Source organism: Saccoglossus kowalevskii, chromosome 13, assembly GCF_978046115.1.
Source record: "Saccoglossus kowalevskii chromosome 13, keSacKowa6.1, whole genome shotgun sequence".
In the NCBI taxonomy this organism is placed as follows: Eukaryota; Metazoa; Hemichordata; class Enteropneusta; family Harrimaniidae; genus Saccoglossus; species Saccoglossus kowalevskii.
The window spans coordinates 17,179,978-17,191,700 of record NC_140653.1 but is presented as its reverse complement, the minus strand read 5'-3'; the positions used below and the strand labels follow the sequence as shown (position 1 = coordinate 17,191,700).

At 35.3% G+C, this 11,723-nt stretch overlaps 1 protein-coding gene across 1 annotated transcript in view; it reads right to left on the bottom strand.

Moving 5' to 3' along the window:
• Nucleotides 1-237: 237 nt before the first annotated feature.
• LOC102807968 (non-canonical pre-mRNAs endonuclease FASTKD5, mitochondrial-like) overlaps nt 238-11,723 on the bottom strand; it is a 15,300-nt gene continuing 3,814 nt past the window's right edge. The window contains exons 2-7 of the mRNA XM_006817465.3: nt 9,473-11,247; nt 5,842-5,936; nt 5,375-5,531; nt 3,948-4,179; nt 2,271-2,385; nt 238-1,623 (exon numbers count right to left, since the gene is read on the bottom strand). Coding sequence (XP_006817528.2) covers nt 1,528-1,623; nt 2,271-2,385; nt 3,948-4,179; nt 5,375-5,531; nt 5,842-5,936; nt 9,473-10,874 — 2,097 coding nt within the window. The 5' untranslated portion in view covers nt 10,875-11,247 and the 3' untranslated portion in view covers nt 238-1,527. The remainder of the gene's footprint in view (nt 1,624-2,270; nt 2,386-3,947; nt 4,180-5,374; nt 5,532-5,841; nt 5,937-9,472; nt 11,248-11,723) is intronic.

Below are 11,723 nucleotides of genomic sequence, written 5' to 3'. Positions count from 1 at the left end.
TCCCTTGTTTCGCGAACCCGCCAAATGAACAGGAGCCGAAAATGAAATAAAAATAAAATTTTATTTCAGCGTAATTTCTTGCGCCCACTGAATTGTAAGTGGAAAAAATTAATAAAAAAAAATATTTTTATCTTCATTTTTTTTCCCTGCCCGCCGCATAACAAGTCAAAGTTGAATTTTCGTGGGAGTATCGATCAAAGTATCAAACTCTCGCGCAGATGAAAACAAGATTACACATGGAATAAAATTTTATTTTATTTCTTCTCTCTGATCAATAATCTCACAATTCTTTGAGAATCACACAAATCTAATGGAATAAAGAATTAATCCCCCCCCTCCTCAAAAAATTTGCCTTATAAAAACTCAAAATGCATAAATATTGTACAAAACACTTGCAGATAGACAGTCAACCAGTGATTATTTTGAAGACGTTTCACACTGGATCTGAACATTAATTTAATGGCCTCATTGAAATGCATAAATATATCAGGAGTACTATTGCATTCACTATCAACATATTTGGTCATGTGACCTCAGATATACTGTAAAATACTTTATTTTAGCTGGAATTAATTTTCACTGAAGACTTTTTGGGTGTTTTGTGTGGAATTTATTTTTACTGATTTCTGAGGACTTGAATATAAAATATAGGTAAAAAGGTATATTCACTGCATTTTATTTTCACTGTATCATTCCTTTAGCGAAAATGTATTCCAAGCAAAAATTAAGTATTTTACAGTATATTGCAATGCTTGTAAAAACTGTGCCTGAGAAACAGTGCCATAGTTCTGGCATCTCTGATGGCTTTCTTATATTTGCTGCTAGGTTTAAAACAATTTAATTACATTAATCCAGTTGTGGTTCTTGAAATATCTATGGAATAAGAATATTCCCTAATTTAATATTGAGATTTCAATCAAACCTAAATATCAGTGAAACAGCCAAGAATTTGTTTATTGTGCAAATTGGGGTAATTAATATCCCAGAAAATGTGTACACAATTTCTTTGAAATCTGATGAGAGGTTCTCAAGATGCCAGTGGAAATAACACAGAGCAGCCACAAGTTAAGTTATCATATTTATGTGAGTATATAGATAAATATTTCACAATATTCTACATGATTTTTTTTATGATAGCATTGCAAGACAGCGTTGAAGGTGTACTTAAAATACTCGGATACATAATGCTTTGACAATACCAACAAGAGGTCATCGATGGCCACACTTCTTGTTATGTCTATCAAATCAATCACTGCCAATTTCCGATGTCCTGCAGTCATAAAAAAAAATACCAGTACCAATTGTGTGATAATGACAAAATTGAGCTCAAAAGGTTGGCTCAATGTATCAGGATGTGTAGACTTGTGGGTCTTTTCAGCCAATTTTAATTAGCTATTTTTTCCAGCAACAGGTTTATTTGTGTAATCTGGTTGCTAGTATGCAGTTATTTCAAACTGTATTCTAATGTGGCGCAAGAGTTCAGAAGACATCACATGCAAGCTCGTCAAGATAATATCATCTATATAATTATCTAGCTATTGCCGAGTCGATTTGTTGTTTTAACCAAACTTTACACTCTTCAACTCCTTTCTTCGTCACCTCATTCCATTCATAGTATGCAATCTGTGGAATTAGAAAAATATGTTGTGTACTTATATATTTGATGACAATAATTAGGGAAATTGTCAAGTATATTTCATAATAGCTCGAAAATAAACTGACCAGGTAAGGCACTCCAAGGCAGTTTCAATTATATTTGATTGTGAGTTTAGTGACTAATTTATAAAATGCACTGTTTTTCCAGGAGCCATTCTAATCATTATGCAAATTAGGTAATTAATATGCACAGATTTTTACAGAATGACAAACATTTTATTTCCACAACACTTGCTAGCTAAACTATCAGGTATATTACAATAAGCAACTGTACATCATTTAAGCTGTGCTGAAGACAATATGCAAATGTTCATGAAAATACTATAACACTCAGTATGGTACTGTAAAATCTTTATTTTAAACCACAACCATAGCCCCAATTGAAAAATTGAGAACCAAAAATTCACCATTTCTCATATGTGTAGATGCTCTTGGACTAATAAAAGTTGCATTCTGTTGCATTGTACCATTTTAATAGAAGCAGCAGCTGATTTTACATATTTTACAGTAGCACCTAGGTGGTACTATGATTTTTTTAATAATATTATTTTTCCTTAGTTGTGTATCAAATACAATATAGTTAGGGGGCTTTAATATGTGCTTCTCATACTTACCTCAATTACTGTGTATCCTAGAAGGTTGAGTTGTCTTCGCTTCATGACATGAATTCCTAAGAGTGATTTGCTCTCATGTTGGTAGTGTTTAGGACTGGTAATGACGACAGCTAGCCTGTGGTAGAGATGTCATTTGCATATTAATAGAAAGTGGAGTTGACAATACACTCAAATCAATCTACACAGAACCACATGTACAGTAAACTAAATTCTGTGTATACTGAACCCTATGTACTAGTATGTCTAAACGGCACTCTCTGTAAACTGAGACGCTGTGTAAACAGGAAACCTATATAAACTGCAGTGAACCTTGTGTAAACTGGAATGTTGTCCAAATTGAATCCTGTGTAAACCGAGCCCTGTGTGAGTTGGAAGTCTTCTAAATTGAACCCTGCCTGAACTGAATCCTGATTCTGGAAATCTGTCTTAACTGAACCTTTGTATACTGAACCCAGTGTAAGCTGGAAGCCTGTCTAAATTGAACCCTGCCTAAATTGAATCCTGCCTAAAGAGAATCCTGATTCTGGAAATCTGTCTTAACTGAATCCTGTGTAAACTGAACCCAGTGTAAGCTGGAAGCCTGTCTAAATTAAACCCTGCCTAAATTGAACCCTGCCTAAAGAGAATCCTGATTCTGGAAATTTGTCTTAACTGAATCCTGTGTAAACTGAACCTTTGTATACTGAATCCTGTGTAAACTGAACCCTGTCTAAATTGAACCTTGCCTAAAGTTAATCCTGATTCTTGAAATCTGTCTTAACTAAACCTTTGTATACTGAATCCTGTGTAAACTGAACCTTTGTATACTGAATCCTGTGTAACCTGAACCCAGTGTAAGCTGGAAGCCTGTCTAAATTGAACCTTGCCTAAAGTTAATCCTGATTCTTGAAATCTGTCTTAACTAAACCTTTGTATACTGAATCCTGTGTAAACTGAACCCAGTGTAAGCTGGAAGCCTGTCTAAATTGAACCTTGCCTAAAGTTAATCTTGATTATTGAAATCTGTCTTAACTGAACCTTTGTATACTGAATCCTGTGTAAACTGAACCCAGTGTAAGCTGGAAGCCTGTCTAAATTGAACCTTGCCTAAAGTTAATCCTGATTCTTGAAATCTGTCTTAACTGAACCTTTGTATACTGAATCCTGTGTAAACTGAACCCAGTGTAAGCTGGAAGCCTGTCTAAATTGAACCTTGCCTAAAGTTAATCCTGATTCATGAAATCTGTCTTAACTGAACCTTTGTATACTGAATCCTATGTAAACTGAACCCAGTGTAAGCTGGAAGCCTGTCTAAATTGAACCTTGCCTAAAGTTAATCCTGATTCTTGAAATCAGTCTTAACTGAACCTTTGTATACTGAATCCTGTGTAAACTGAACCCAGTGTAAGCTGGAAGCCTGTCTAAATTCAACCCACAATTCATTATCCATAAACATTGAAGTATCTAAAACTGAACCACCTCTGAAGATTGACTAATCAACCCGTGGTAGTCACTTAAGCTTTGACAGGTTTCATTATAAAACCTCGATAAACAGAACCTTGAGAATTGAGTAATTTTCTTACTTTAGACAATTTCACTGTATTCACTGGTAACTAGGATGTATTAAGTTATTTACAGCCATGGTAATCTTTGTCCACAGTAGCTTTCAAACAGAATGGCTACAAATATAATACATACCTTTTAGATTGTTTTACTGTTTTATCGTTCTTTGTACCAACCATCTGTTGCGTTAATTCACTGTTCAGCTGCACAGCAACACCAGGTATAGACAGTTTAGTTTTCTTGCCTGTAGGGCTAATCAACTGATGCAACAATGCATTGTCTAACTGCGCAGTTTTATTGATCTTGGATTCCGGATTCTTGTTAAGAGGAATGTAATTACCATCAGGATCAACATGAATTTCTATATCTATGGTGTGAAAATAAAGATCAGATTAATATCGGCATTGTTAAGAAATGTTTTTGCTAAGTTATTAGTGCTTGTGTAAGTTATAAACAATGAATATAAACAAAAATAAAAATAAAATGTTATGTTCAAGAAATTATTAACACATTGCCTGCTGAAAGTCTCTATGACCGCATGAGAAGGCACTGTGTCAAGGACAAATGAAAAAAAAAACATGGCCACCAATCAGCCATTTTGAATCAAGTCACACACAAAAAGATGTAAATGTTTACTGTTGTTTTTTCTTTGTACCTACTTTGAACTTAATAAGTCCAATGAATGGTTAAAGATGCATGAAAATAAGACCAACATGACTGCCAATCCGAACAAACTGATGTCCATACTAAGTTTAAATTTAAATCAAAGAAAGCTTAGAAAGAACTCCCATATGCAGAGAGCATTGGAGACACATTAAAAATAATCCGAAATTACTTGTATTTGAGATATTGATGGAAAAGCTGAAAACTAATTATGCAAATCAGAAAATTAATATCAAAACCTAGCATTAGTTCAGAGCATCTATGTACCAAGTTTCATCAAAATCCAATGAGTGGTTGTTCAGATATTAGTGGAACAGTCATGGAACAGCTAAAAATTAGCTAATTATCATGCAAATTAGGTAATTATTATTATGCGTGAATTTCTACCTAAAACCTAATCAAATCTGCGCATTGGCCCAGAGCATCTATGCACCAAGTTTCATCAAAAATCAATGTATGGTTCTGGAGATATCAGTGAAACAGACGGACACACATACAGACACACTAACTGCAAAGACTCCCATTGTGTGCTTCACACGGGAGTCAATGATCAATATATGCCTGCGAAACAGTTGATGAATTGTTTCGATGTTGTTGTTTAAACTAATATAGCCACCTTTTGTTTTTTGGTGAAATTTGCCAATATGAGGACCCCCCCCCCCCCAAGTTCATTCAAAAACTAGTTCAGGTTCTCAGTCATCTTCCAAAATGTCAAAGCATGTTAGCTGCATCAAATTCTTACCCCCCGGTAATGATGACAAAAATGGACATCAGTCGGCCATATTTAATTGACTTGTATGTGCTGATGTATAACTTGATGTCTGTGTGTCAAGTTTGTGTGAAATATGAACCACATGTAACCATGGACACACCATCATAGACACTGAAAAATACGTTACCCATTGATCGAATATGAGGTAAAATAAAACAACATTTGAAATATTTCTCTCCAACAACTTCTTTTAAGACAGCCAGAACTTCAGCAACACCTGCTCTGGACGATATTTCATGCTCAACACTGCCATATATTTCTGCTGGTAACTGCTGGATGAACTCCTGGTAAATCACCAACAAAATATAAGAGATTAAATTCATTGTTATAACTTTATTTCTGCAAACATGTCAAAATCCAATGTAGGAGGGAGAGGTGTTGATCCATTGAAATTGCAGTTGCCGCTGTACACTGCCCTCACTTTCATGTGGACCAATAAATATGCAAATTATTTGAATATGTCCAACAAGTCCATACATCTTCCTCCTTGACCATGGTATATCATATTTTACTATTGTTTCTCCCACCTTGAAACTCTTGAATAAACATAGTCATACCAATGACTATCACTGCCATATATAACTTTGATCTTACCTCTGCTAATTTATGAGCATTATAATTAGGACGTTCAATTTTCACTGACGAATGTAACACAAATAGATTTCTATTAGAATCCAATCTTCCTCTCTCTAGTGAAAAAACAAAACAAAAATAAGATAAATTATCTGATTAATAGCACTGATGTACTGAGCACTGTCCAGTAACACAAAATTACTTTTAAGGAAAATAAAAGTAACCAGCAAAAACGAAACCCAGACAATTTTTGTTCAGATCATGAAATATGGAAAACATGATTTATTTTATTTGTGTAAAGTTTGAGTGAAATTGGTTAATGAGTGTCTGAAATACAAATTGATGGTTGGATGGACAGACAGCAATGAATGAACAGACAGATGAACAGATAGGTGGACAGGCAGGCAGAAAGAAAGAAAGACAGACGGATAGACGGACGACACAGACACACAGATCGACAAACAAGATTAATATTAAATTAATAGTTGTCACTTTTGGACAGTGGCTAAGCAGAAATTAATCAAAGAAAACTTAGAAAGAACTCCTGTGTGTTTAAAGTATTGGAGCCATATTAAAAATGAATTCAAATTTAAGATTAGCCTTTCAAATAAAAAGCTTGAAAACTAATTATTTGTCTGAAACCAATGTGATCCATAGTATTGTAGTTTGTATTTGGCCCATCAGCCTTGTCCTGGGCACTTAATATGTACCAAGAAATAGAATAATTAGTTTTAGAGATATAGGAGGTTAATTATTATGCAAATTAGGTAATTATTATGCATGAATTTCAACCCAAAACTAGTCAGGTCTGTGCATTGTTCAGGAACACATATCCTTTTTTAAAAAAAATCGAAGAAAAGCTGAAAAGTAAATTAAGGTAATATGCAAATCAGGTACTAAGTATTATGGAAGTACTGTAGTTAAACTCAAAACTAAGCAGGTTGTTGCATTGTCTTAAAGCATCTATATGTATGTACCAAGTATTATTGAAATATGATGATTAAAAATGATGATTAATAATCAAGATATCTATCAGTAGAAAAGCCAAAATTGACTAAACAGTCATACATACACACACACAGAGATAAAGACTCTCATTGTATGCTGCGTACACAGGAGTAAACCAAAGAAAGCTTAGAAAGAACTTCTGTGTGCTGAGAGTATTGGAGACGCATTAAAAAACAAGTCATTGAAAATGACACAGTCATATGCTGTCATATTAAAGCGGAGGGGTTGTCGCGTGCGTGTCCTTGAAACTTGGGTCCCAAGTGGCATATACAACAGATTATTTATTCACATCAAATTCAAACATGTGTTGCGTGACGACCCCTTCAGTTTAAGACAGCAAAGAAAAACATAGATCAAAAGTGAAAGCATGACCAAGTTATCACATTTTAAACAAACAAGATGGCCGCCAGTTGGCCATATTTGATCAAATTGCAAATTGAATTGACATGTACATGTATCCATTTATGACATGCTAAATATCAATGAAAATGATACATGGGTGACAGAGATATAGTAATATGGCCAAAAATAAAAACAGCCATTATTCAGCCATCTTTGATCTGATTTTGAAACAAACTGACTTGTATGATGTATATGCCAAATACGAATGAAAATGGTACATAAATATAGCAGTAAGGCCAAAAAGTCAGATGGCTGTCACTCGACCATCCTTGATCCGATTTTGAAACAAATTGTCCCGGACATATATCCTAACATGTATAAAGAATTGCCAAATTAGAATAAAAACTGACAAAACATGTCCAAGATACCAAACAGTCTGCCATCTTTGATCCAATTGCAAAAAAAATTGTCATGGACATGTATCCTAACATGTATAATCTATGTACCAAATTTCAATGAAAACTGACAAAACATGTAAAAAATACGACATTTTCAAAAAACAAGATGGCTGCCAGTCGGCCATTTTGAATCAAATCTCTAAATCACTACATGTGCATATGTCCCACATAAAGTACTAGGCACATGCAAAGAATGAACGGAATCGGTCCAAGGGATTCTGAGATATGACTCTGGACGGACGGACGGATGCACAGATGGACGGACGCACAGACGGACGGACGGACAGGTGGACTGAGATCGAATTATAAGTCCCTGTTTACGGACTTCGTCCGAACAGGGACTAATAATTCAAAATTACTTGTACTTAAGATATTGCTAGAAAAGCTGAAAACTTACTAATTATGCAAATTAGGTACTTAATATGCACAGATTTGAGCATAAAATTAACAAGGTCTGCACAATGTCACAGACCATCTATGTACCCAGTTTCATTGAAATGTGATTAGAACCAAAAATGAATCATGAATTATTATGCTAATTAGGGAATTAATATCAACAGATTTTAACCCAAAACTAATCAGGTCTGTACATTGTCCTAGAATATATATGTACAAAGTTTTATTGAAGTTTCATGATTAGTACTTACCAAAGGATGAAAATTGTAAATTAGGTAATTAATATGCACAGATATTAAACTAAAACTATCAGGTCTGTGCATTGTCCTATGACATCTGTGTACCAAGTTTCATTGAAATGTAATGATTAGTACTTGAGATATCAGTGGAAAAGCAGAGAATTAGGTAATTAATGTGCAAAGAATTTAAACTAATCAAACTGTGCATTAGTACAGAGTATCTATCAGTGGAACAACTAAAAATGATTTAATTATCATGCAAATTAGGTAATTAATATGCATGGATTTCTACCAAAACGTAATCAAATCTGGGCAATAGCCTAGAGCATCTATGCAATAAGTTCATAAAAATGCAACATATGGTTCTTGAGATATCAGTGGAACAGACACACACAGACACACATACAGACACACTAACTGCAAAGATTCCCATTGTGTGCGAAGCACACAGGAGTAAAAAATGAGTCGCAATAATGTACTGAGAAGCTGAGTTTCTCTGAAGAATTGATCATGGGCTACACAAATAAATCAGCATTGTAACCAAGTTACTCTGAGGATCATTGTATTGAACATGGAAGATGAATTACTGAAGGGTTCTTGAGATGCACAGTAACTCTAAGGTTAGTCCAAAAATTGAGGTTAATTCGAAGAGTGTACAAAATCATATACACTGGCCATTAGTTCTGCAAAAATCAGCGATGTGTCTTTGTGTTATGTTATGTTAATTGTTGTATGGGACAAATGTCATCAGACTTCTTAATGAATCACCAGACTAACTTCAAGAAGTAAAGTTATGCCAAAGAGAAGTGACACTCAGGCCTTGAACTTCATACTTTTCACCCACACAGTCCCATGTAATAACTCCATCATCCGTGCAATACATTATCACATTTATGAAAGCCGATGCCCTCACAACTGAACCATACTCTGTAATGAACACCCACAATACACAAGCTGAAGCTTGGACAAAACAAATAGTATTTATACATAGAAAGGCTAGTATTCATAGTTGAGTACAAACCTCCTTATGACTGTCCTCAGCAGAAACGACTGATGAAAAATGTAAATAATTGCAGACAACACATAACAACATGCAACTCAGAATTTGAACTCACACACGACATAGTGCTTCATCACTGCAAGCAGAAATGCAAACCACAAACTGAATTACTGCATAAAACATGTACCATGTATTCTTCTGAAACTCACCTGAAATCATGCTTCTGAATGTAGGACTGAATACCATATTCAATAGGCTGTAATGATATTGGTTCAAATACGCCAACGATAACAGACTGACAACCAACTGCTCGGGCGACCTATCATATTCAGGCTTCAATCGGTGCATTTGCTGAATCATAGCTGTAAAGAATTCATCTGCGTTTGGTGGTTCATAATTCAAAGAACCGAAAGCATATAAATATTTAGCAATGTCTTTATTCCGACACTTTGGGACTGTCGCGATCGCACACTTTGCGACAGCGTCTAAAAAAGGTTTATTGAAAAGATGCAGTGAAGCAAACGTGTGACAGATATGCACCATAGACAGTACGGGCATGGTATGTAATCTTGGTGCAATGTATTGGCCAATTGCATCAAACATCCTTCGATGAATAAAGTGAATATATCGATATTCCTTGAGAATACTAACAAGGCAGATGGGGTTGATATCATGTAAATGTTCACAAACACGGTCACCAAACCTATGAAGCACTGTACTATTAGTGAGCCGTGTTTGAGACTTGAAGAAACCAAGGCACACAGCAGCTATTTCATTAATTGTAAGATCATCCACATACTTTAATAGTAGATTCTCCAGTTTTGCCATCAATGTTTGAGAACAGGATCGATTTTCGCCAATGAGATATACTAGTTGCACTAGTTGATGTTTGGTCAGTGTGTTCCAATGCAGTTCTACATGTTGAAACAGTTTGTCATTCATACTATGAACAGAGCGTCCAATCACGCGCCACAGATCAGAAATCACAAGCTGCGTATTTAGATCCCAATTCGAAATACTGTTGGTGCATTGTCGCTCTAAAGCTACCATGAGGGGATCATTTGGTCTTACTTGAATAATGCTGCAAGCATTTAGTAAATCTACCATTTCTTCGGAACTAAACTTGGCAGCTGTGACATGCTGACTGGCCACATGAAACCTGTAATCCTTTTTAAGCAATCGATGTTTCCATTTGTCTAAATTACTAAGAACTATGAATCCTTCAACAAGTTCATTTGTATCAACACTATCCTGACAGTCTGCTATGTCATTCAAGAAGCGTTCCGCCTTGATTGAGATATCCTTATTATCACTCTGCACAGACTGTTTTAACTTATGTATGTTGTATTGTTTGGAGTCAGCATAGAAAGCCCTTCTCGCTATTTTAGCATAGTCTTTTGAGGGTTGTCGATTAATGTGAATGGCTTCATCTAAAAGATAAGGGACTTTCCGTTCTGATTTACTGCTATCATCCTCTGACCTTTCTTTATTTGCAGCACTATCTCCATCCTTTTTTGTTAACACAAATCCGGTAATTTTACGTTGATGATTGCACCACATTCTACATTGTGATCTAAAGTGACAGACTGCGAGTCTATGAAGAGATATCATGTTAAGATGGAAGATGAGCTATTCCAGGTTAGGATGTGAGCATGTATTTTCATGTACATTTAAATAGTAATTCTAGTTGTTTTAGAGCAATTTCAAAATGGAAGTAAAGTTTAGTTGCTGCCAATTGAACATTCTTCTGATGGTTTAGTTTGGCACCAGTGGAATGCTCCACTAATGGTTCAATTGCAGCCAATGATGGTTTAGTTTGGCACCAGTGGAATGCTCCACTAATGGTTCAATTGCAGCCAATGATGGTTTAGTTTGGCACCAGTGGAATGCTCCACTAATGGTTCAATTGCAGCCAATGATGGTTTAGTTGCCGTTAATGTTCTTCTGCAGTTCTCAAGAGCATAGTTTAAAGACCATCAAAGAACTACAAAAAAACAAAAGAAAAAGTTATTTAGTGAGGTCACATGCCAAATTATGTAAATGTATGTCTGTATGTTTGCATGATTCAAGACAGAGTTTATTTATGCTGTCCACATTGAGACGAAAACATCAGTTGTTCCATAGTAACCACTTTTTTTTGCAGTAACCTGCTTTCGGCATTTATACACTCACATAATATTTAACTATATTCTAGATGATGAATGACAACACAAAGACAATTGTTGAGTTGAACGACCTTGCTTTCCCCAATATTCACATCACAAAATCACTTTTTCCACTGAAGAATATAGTATAGCCATCGACGTGAACCAGAAAAACCTCACGCACAAATACCAATTACAATATCCTTTGCTAATGTAGTGCACCATTGAGAATGCTGCAATATTAACAGGGTTTTCCGGCCTTTCCCATGATGCATTGCAAAATGACATTGCCATAGTAACTGACCATGTGTGATAC